Below are 9,229 nucleotides of genomic sequence, written 5' to 3'. Positions count from 1 at the left end.
GTGAACTTTACTTAATAAAAAGTGCAAAAGAAATGTCAAAAGGTGTGTTGGTAACATTTTTCTAGAATTGTTTAATTACGTACCTGGTTACTCAAATTGTCACGATGATCAGAATAGAAAAACATGCTCATTCACTTGATTGTTCATATGATCATGAAAGACATTGGGTATGCAGTTGAGAAGCATGCTCACTTATCTATGTGTATCGCAAACTGTTGCAATGAAAAAACCAAAAAAATTTAAATGTAAGAAAAAATAACAGCATAATCATATTCTTAGTAAAAAAAACAAAAAATAACATATATAGCAGAGGTTTTCTGGTTTTTGGCCCAAAGAACAGAATACTGAAAAGTTGGTTCCGAGGTAAAAGTTCATCTGCGGGCCTATACAGGGCCAACCAATAAACAAAATGGGCTGGGCTAAACCTGAATTACATTGGGTAAAGGCTTATGATATATACACCTCCAAATACACCTTTTTATTATTATTATTTTTTATTTTTTTAAATAATCTTAAAATATATTTAATTTTTTATTTTTTATTTTTTATTTTTTTACATATATCTTTCTCTTTCTTTATTTGATTCATGATATATATATATATATATATATATATTAAGTACACCTCCTTTTCTTTTTTTAATAAAAATAAATTCTTGAAATATTATAAACTAAAATAAAAAGGAGAAAAATATAAATTAAATAATAAAAAAGTAAAATTAACAAAAAAATACAGGATAAAAAATTAAAAATATTTTAAAAAATAAAAAAGAGGTGTATTTATAATAAAAAGGTGGTGTATACATCAACTTTGGGTAAAAAATCTGCGGATTCATCATTTGTCTCATCTTCAGCGAGCAACACGACACAAGCCCATGTTGATTTTAATGTGCCATTTCATAATCACAATTCATTAAAATATTTTCATTTACATTTGAATTTTGTCCCTGTATTAAAATCTAAAAATTGGAAAATTTTCTGTGTGCTTCACCTTTCCTTTTTGTCTGTTGAATAAAAATTGCAAAAAAATTTCGCGCTTAGGAAGCATTACTTCAAAATAGTGGCTCTTGTATGATTAAAACATGATAAATTATACCACTCCATTCTCTATTATAAGAAGAAAAAAAACATATTTTTTGTTTTTAAATATTAATAAATCTAACTACTTTTATTTCATTTAATGATCATTTTTCTTAAATATTTTTCTTTAATGCATGACTTTTCAGTTACACTACTTTTTTATTTATATTTATAACAAAGATAATTTAGAAAAAAATTATAAAAATAATAAAATTTAATACAAATAATTAATTTTATTAATATATATAAAATAATTTTTTTATATACTAGAGAGTAGAGGTACTTAATCTTCCAAAGCATAAAATATGATATTATTTTGTTTTAATATGGAGTTACTTCTTCATAGTATTCTCTGAATAAAAGTTGGAATTGTTGGATAATTTATATTTTCTCATCTTGAATTATGGATATTGCTTTTCTCCCTTTTTTTCCCTATCCACAGTGCAAACTTCCAGGATTAGTTGGCAAAATTTAGGGTTGCATCTATAGTACTGAGAACATTGAATTGAATGAAGAGGGTTTGGAAGAGGAGGGGAAATTTTCCATTACTGAAGAGAACTATGCAAAAGAAGCAGAAAGAAGGCATTATCTGAACAATCTTCACAAATATGACAATATATTATTCCTTTTCTTTCAGATCTACTAAGCGTTCCCTATTCCAATTAATACCAAGTAACAATGTTTGGTTTTCATAATCGTATATGAATGACCACAATGAAACATGAAACCATATGTACAACAAAAATATATTATAATGCTCAAGGACTAGCTGGAAAGTAAAACATATCCATTAGGAGATATTGCAATGCTGTCAAAACTGATAATCATGGAATAATTAATGCTCAATTGATTTACACCACATCATTAATAATATCCACTCCAGTGTATAGAACAGTAAAAAGTACATCCTAATGCACGGCCTTGTACTATGGTTGATCAAAATATAGTTTCATCTGTTCACCTTCGTAGTGTTCAAGATGTACAACGGATACTAGTCTTATTCATTCATGTTGTATTTGTAAAAAGATGGTATTGGTGCTGTGGTTCTTTTGTACAGTGAATACAAGTATACAATGAGAATACCATTTTTTGCCACAACAGTTACTCTGGTGGGAAGGCAAATGGAGAAATATTTAGCAGTGCAATAACTTGTGACTCCTTATCTTCATGGTTATATATAATAGCTATCTATAATTGTGAAAAAGCCTTCACTTTCTGTAATTAAACTCTGTCGGCAGGGGAGTATGGAGGATTTGGATTATAATTTAAAGGTGCTTTCCCCTGAAGTTCGTTGTAGTTCTTGGAACTGAATTCCTTATTGATTTCTTCTTGCATGTTATTCATTTCCAAGGATTTTGGTAATTTCTGGCTGCTTAAAACTGAGACAGAAATGAAGAATGCCTGTAAATGGTTGATTGTTGAACTGAATTCAACCGAGTATAATCCATCCTTCAATGGAACAAAAGTGAATAGGGGTGTGTTTTGCTCAGCTCCTTCCTGAAAGTTATGGCATAGATGATGTAAATTGGGCTATCTATCCATTATATTAATAGTTCTATATACTCATGCCACAAGGAGAAAAGTATAAACATACCTGAACAAAAAGATGAAATTTGTCAAGGTAAGATTTTGAACTCATTGGAATATTTGAACCAAGGTTTTGATTAGAGAGAACAAGCAGTTTGCAACCAACATCCCAACCTCCACAATCACATGCTCCCCCCAATTTCCATCTATGAATCAATGGTGAAGGTTCTCCTGTGTATGGTGAACTATGCACACCATCAGGAAGTATAACTGTAATGCTGCTGTAGATATCATTTTCTTGTGAGATGCAAAAGCATGTTTCATCTGCCAAGCACTTTAAGCATCTCTTCTCCAGCAAATTATGACTATATAATAGTCCTTCATGATTTACGTTTTCACAAGGGATCTCAACAACAACGGCTGCAAGCTCCTTGCTCACGAAGAACTTTGGTGGTTCTTGATCTAGCTGGTCGACTTCAACTCCCATTAGGACATATTCTTTCACCACACTCTCTCTCTTGGAGTTTTCATTGCTCGATTCAGTGGTTTTAGAGCTAGAAACCTTCATCTGACCAACAATATTGTAGACATATCCACAGTTTTTTTCTTTACTCCAGTGATTCATCCATCTGCCACTCTTTTTCTTTATTTCATTAACTTGGTAGAATGTAAAATAGCAGTCTACATCATCCTTCTCTGTCAATGCTAAACTCTTCAAGGTAGCAGCAAGAACTTTTCTTTCACTGTTGAGCACAAATTTAAACAAAGGTACTCCATTTCTTATTGTTAGCTGCAGAAGGGCATGTATTGATGATTCCTTTCTCTTTTCATCAGGCAGATTGATTGTCCTTGAGCTGATTGAACCCATGCTTCCTTTTGATGTCACACTTTGTTCATCAAAATGGTGTATGTTTGATGCCCTGTGCTTCAATATGGGATCAAATAACTTCAGCAAGGGGCTAGACCTGGTTCTGTTATGACCTTTTACCTTATCTTTGTTATGATTATCGAAACAAGCAGAAGATTCAGGTGTCACTGTACCAGACACAGCACTAACATACATGGAGCTAAGTTTTGGAATAGACCCTTCCTTGAAACTGAAACTTCTTCCAATACGACTTAAGCTGAAGCTAAGCCGACGATTAGATGAGGGATTCTGAGGTGTCAGCTCAACAGTCTCATGGTCCTGTGATTCCGGCACATCAGTGAAAGCACACTGATTTTTTAGCTTGATATCAAACACATCCATTTCGATGAAAGTATCTTCAGATTGGAGAGTAGATATCTTATTTGAGTATGTTGGTTTGTTAGATAGAACAGAAGTACAATCAGTATCTAGATCAGTATTGATACTTTGTTGCAATGTTTCTGAAGACGAAGCAAGCTCAGTCACAGAAGACAATACACTTGAATGTGGAATTTCAGAATGTACATCTTCAGCGTAAACCTCCTCAGGAAGGGACATATACGACAAGCTACTCCGGCTTGATTCTGAAAAGTCTTCATCAGTTGAAGTTCTTGATTGAGAATACTGAAAATAGTCTTCAGATTTTGATTGCAGAGCACTTCGGGGACGAAGCAGGACAATATTACTAGGCATCCTATGGCTTTGCTCATGACCAACATCAATATCTGACTCCTGCCAGTGATCGATCTTTTTCTTGGCTTCACTGCTACTGGAACTCATTTTCTGAGAGTCAAATGACGAGACACCTTTATTTTTTGATTCTAATGGTGGAAGTCCCTTATCAGAAATGGACTTTAGATTCCTCTCTTTTTTGTTGAGGCTATGCTGTTGCAAACCCTCCATTCTCTTTTTATCTTTAGCATCACTACCAGAATTTTCATTAGGAACTAGTGAGACCTCATGATGCTTGGACTTCAATGCAAAACTTCCAACTGTTGGAGTTATTTCGTCATAGTCATTAATTTTCACCCTTTGGAGTGAAGTATCTGTCTGAGTTTTGCTGAATTCCCAAGGTGGCATTCCGAGCTCTTCTCCAAGGGTCCTTATTTCAGTTTTAGAATGTTGGTATCGTTTAACATTCTGAGAAGACATTTTGGAACTTGAAGGAAGACCTTCTTTATAAGACCCCTTGGTTCTTGAAGAACTAGAACCTTTTCTACCATCAAGCTTTTTATTATGGCCACCAGAAGTGGCAGATGATGATGATGTGGTGGCTGCCCTTGATGATATTTCTTCACTGCTATTGAATAATGTGGAGTCGCTAGCTTCTACCTTTGGATGAGTTTGCTTTTTCTTCCATTTTTCAAGTTGTGACCAATCAAGAACCCCAACATTTAAAGCCTTCCCTTGAAGGTTTTCTCCTCCCTCAGAACGCTTGAGAAAACCTGGCAAATTAGACATGTACTTGACAAGTTCATCAGGTTGAGTTGAACTTCCCTTTGCTCTATCCCTGTGCTGAACCTTTCCCACTATCACATCCTTCTTTGCTTTGTTACAAGGATCACTGTGTGCTTCACCAACACTAGACTTTGATTTCAACTTTAGTGAATCACTTAGACATGGATTGGATTGGGGCAAATCAGAACTCTCCTTAACTGTCTTTGACCTGCTTTGCTGTTTTGAGCTTTTCTTTCCAAGGCTTAAACCAAACCCCATGTCATCAGAGGGTTTCAACAACTCATTACTTGGCTGTATATTGAATGTTATTAAGATTTCACTCTTGAAGCTTCTCAGATAAACTCACGCTGCAGTGTTTAGAGGAGTTACTCCACTTGATCTGCAAAATGTTTGCATTTAGATCAGTTAAATAGTTTGTATAAAGTTAAAGAAAAAAGGAATCCAAAAATATGGTGCAAGTATTAGAATTCCCAGAATAAGGATTTTGCAGAAGAGACTTCGACGGAATCTAAAGCAATTCAACAAAACAAGGCAACTATGCTATCAAATTTCATTACACAACACAAAAATGATATATATGCATAAACAGAAGAACTATGTCTCCCATATTACATACAATTTATACTATCAGAGACGTACATAGATATTGAAAAGTTACCTTCACAATAAAGGCATTGTGCGTGTGAAATACATGGAAATATAAATTGAAGCCATGATATTCAACAAGTAAATGATATTAGGGGTGAAAAATTGCTTTCTTTCTTTGCTTTTTTCTTTTGGGGGGGTATCAATTGCAAACAGTTAATTGATCCTAGAAATATAGAAATTTGATTTTGACACAGCAGAAAGAATTATGACAGAAAGCTACATGAAAGGGAAGTGACTAAATTTATTGAAGAAAAAGAAAAGCGAATTGACTAGCCCAAAATATCCACGTCCTAATTCAGTGAACAACAACGATGGATATCCACCATTCCCTACTCCCAGAAACAAGAACAACAGTGGACTCATTTGCACGGAACATTTGGCTTCTGAATTTAATGTTAATTAATTCCACATAAATGCATACCGATATCTTGACATAACCTCTGCTTTGAACCCAAAACTGAACACAGAGCCTTTGAAGTAAGCATATGCTAATACTAATGCAACACTTGGACTATGACATCGGAAAACAATTAATGTCTAAATCGGTGGTGGTAGCCAACATGAGTTAACAAATGGAAACAGAACCCAAGTTTATAAATGACATCACAAAATTTATTCCTGTTTGGATGCAGATAAAAATACGCAACAACCAAAAAAAAAAGAAGAGTCAAACACCGTCTTCCCGGAAAATCAGGACCAACAAAACCGACATTTTCAATGAAACAAAGGAACCAAACACAATGATCAAAAAGTTCCCTTTTAAGCGAAGATTCATTTTTTAGTGGAAAAGCAGGTAGTAAAGATAATACCCAGAAGAAGAATAAGGCAATGGAAGTAAGCAACATCCAAGTGAATCTCAGAACTTACCAACCCAGAAAACCAAAAGTGAAAAAGAAGAAAACTTGGAGCGAGAAGTCCACGTGGGTGCGTTATGGCGGCAAAGTGAGAGAGAAGCAGTTTCGGAGATCCCGAGGAGGATCCGATAGGTGATTGGGTGAGGAATTGAATGCAGGAGATAGGTTGGAAGTTGGAACCAAACGAAATCTAAGAAGTGGAAATCAATGGTGGCAGCACTGTGCAAGGTATGGGATCAATGTTCCACGTTGTTGTTCATCATTCATCACACAAGCATCAAAATCAACATCACCATCAAATCATCTCTTTCTTGCTTTTAAGTATTGGTATTTATTATTTAATACATGTATGTATGTATGTGTATGTGTTTTCTTGGCTGTGAAACAAAGAGAGAGAAAACCATAGATTCCAATTCTTTGTTACATAACACACAGAGAGGGCATGTCATGTGAGAGAGAGTGCAAGTGTGTGTGTCTGGTTTGAGTTGGGTCAGTGTGTGGGTCCCACCATGGGGAACTTGTTTCGCTTTCACGATTGCCTACGTTTGAGAACTGGGGTCCACTCCACTCCAACTAATTTTTGTTTATTTAATTTAATAAATATTAACCACCAATATCATCAAAACGAGTAATGTTGTGATTCAATTAAATAATAATATATAATATAGTAGCAGAAAAGATAATTATCAAAGTGTAAAATGTTTTGGTACTGTTAAATAATAGTACCATGTTGTTATATATTATCACATAAAAAAGTGTAACATTTTAAAAAATATATTTTAAAATTGATATTAAATTTCAATAATTTAATTATTAAATAAAAAATTTTAATATATAAATTAAATTTATAAATTTTTAGACTTGATTCATATATTAAAAAATTTTAATTTAAAAATTAGATCATTAAAATTTAATATATATGAATTATTGGATGAAATAATAAAATTTATTACATACATAGAGAGGGTGGGAGAGGGGAATTTAAACATCATTAATGACAATTATAGCACTTAAGTATATTAAATGTGAATTTTATCTATCTAACAATTGAATTATAATTTTATATCATTTGTATATATTTATTAAATTTTGTTTAAATTAATTAATAATTTAAAAATAATTAAAATATTTATATTTTAATATATTTTGAAATATAAATATCATATCATTTTATTATATAAAAATAAGATATCAAATCATTTTAAATTATAATATATATATATATATATATATATAATTTGACATTAGTTAAAATTGTATGATCTAATAGGACGTTTTTACACGTCATAGGCAGAAACTAATTAAAGGAGCTATTTTTTTTTTCTTCCTTTATAATTATTTAAACATTTAATTTCAAATAATACAGTGCATTAGTTATAGTTTATTATATATTTTGAGATATTTTAAAATTTTATTTATCTATTAAATTATTTTGATTCAATAATTAATCATTTTCAGTCACTTCGCATTCGTTTTAAAGAAATATAATTATGTGGCCGCTGGTGTTTTAATTATTTAAATTGTCAACGTTTTGATTTAAATGTATTTATTTTGGTGTTTGATGGCTGTCTCAACAACCATTTTATCCTTTCCTATAAATATTGTGGTCTATGAGACACATAGGGACCCTAATTAAACGTTTAAGTCACTTTGAATTCATTTTAAATCAATTTAATTATGAGGCTATTAATGTTTTAATTACTATTTAAATTCTCAACGTTTTAAATTAAATGTATTTAGTTTTGTGTTTAATGCTGTCTTATAGTGGTCATTTTATCTTTTCTTATAAATACTATGGTTTATGTGGTTCATGAGATAAAAGGTAACCCCAGTAACACAACTACCTCTTCTCTTTAACTATCTCTACTCCTCTATCTTTTGGGTTTAAAACTTTGTTAGTTCTACATTCTCAATGCACGTATCAAGAAGTTCTTATTATATCCGGAGAACTGACTTAAAAATCTTAACACTTCTAGTATAAAATAAACTATAGTTAAGAAAGAATTCTAACATTTTTTTTTTCTGGGTGTTTTGCTACTCCAAGTGATTCTAACAGTTTCTATTGAGTTCTTATGATGATGATTTTGTTGCTACTTGTAGAATTGTCCATCTATTGATTTCGAGAAAAGATCAAACTAATTGATGCTCAAATCAACTGATAAATTCATCAAAGTATTTGACCTCATTGCACTTTTATGAAAAGAAGCTCATGGATCTAAAAAAGTGTTTTTATCCTATTCTAACTGATAAACTCATAAAAAAGCTAAAGAAAATTCCAAGATGATTACTTTTGTAATCATCAATTTTGAATTCCTCGATGATCGTGTGACAACATAACTTTCAAGATCTAATGGTTTAGATATCTTTAATATGAATGGCTACTGAAGCTAAATGTAACACAAAAAGAGGTACCGAAACCAATGCTAGGAAATACTCCGTTGGTACTAAATTGACTGTAGCGTTAACATTTAGAAAATGCCTTAAAATGACGGATATTTTTACTTAATTTTAATATAATATTAATTTTTATTTTTATTTTATTATAAATTATTCCATCATCACACTACTGAAAGCAATACATGAGTGAATAAAGTTATTTTAATAAATAAAAAAATATGATTGAGAAGAGAGATTTTACTAAAGATAAATCAGTTTATCCAAAGAAAATCAATCAACATAATTTGATGTGATGTGGTAGTATTATCCTTTATAATGATCAAGACCGATAAATTTATAAGTTTATAAAGTCACAATAA

The 9,229-nt window shown here is 31.7% G+C and overlaps 1 protein-coding gene across 2 annotated transcripts; it reads right to left on the bottom strand.

The window, feature by feature from the left end:
• Positions 1-1,849: 1,849 nt before the first annotated feature.
• LOC109814869 (uncharacterized) lies at positions 1,850-6,898 on the bottom strand. Of its 2 annotated transcripts, none has more exons than XM_020379385.3 (3): positions 6,487-6,898; positions 2,674-5,350; positions 1,850-2,576 (listed from the first exon to the last, which is right to left on the bottom strand). In XM_020379385.3, exons 2-3 carry the CDS (start codon positions 5,227-5,229, stop codon positions 2,301-2,303), a joined length of 2,832 nt encoding a protein of 943 aa, XP_020234974.1. In that variant the 5' UTR covers positions 5,230-5,350; positions 6,487-6,898; the 3' UTR covers positions 1,850-2,300. The 2 variants fall into 2 exon arrangements, with proteins under 2 accessions (XP_020234974.1, XP_020234975.1); XM_020379386.3 differs by lacking the exon at positions 6,487-6,898 and adding an exon at positions 5,630-5,958.
• Between the last annotated feature and the right edge of the window lie 2,331 nt (positions 6,899-9,229).

Source organism: Cajanus cajan, chromosome 4, assembly GCF_000230855.2.
Source record: "Cajanus cajan strain Asha chromosome 4, NIPB_CcT2T_4, whole genome shotgun sequence".
Lineage (NCBI taxonomy): Eukaryota > Viridiplantae > Streptophyta > Magnoliopsida > Fabales > Fabaceae > Cajanus > Cajanus cajan.
This window is presented reverse-complemented; position numbering and strand designations above follow the sequence as displayed.

What these genes read in the sequence shown, in the direction of transcription:
- LOC109814869 (XM_020379385.3), bottom strand. Translation starts at nt 5,229, where the DNA reads ATGGGGTTTGGTTTAAGCCTTGGAAAGAAAAGCTCAAAACAGCAAAGC. An exon ending in AATTTCATCTTTTTGTTCAG is followed by an intron (nt 2,577 to 2,673) that starts GTATGTTTATAC and finishes CATAACTTTCAG; the next exon opens with GAAGGAGCTGAGCAAAACAC.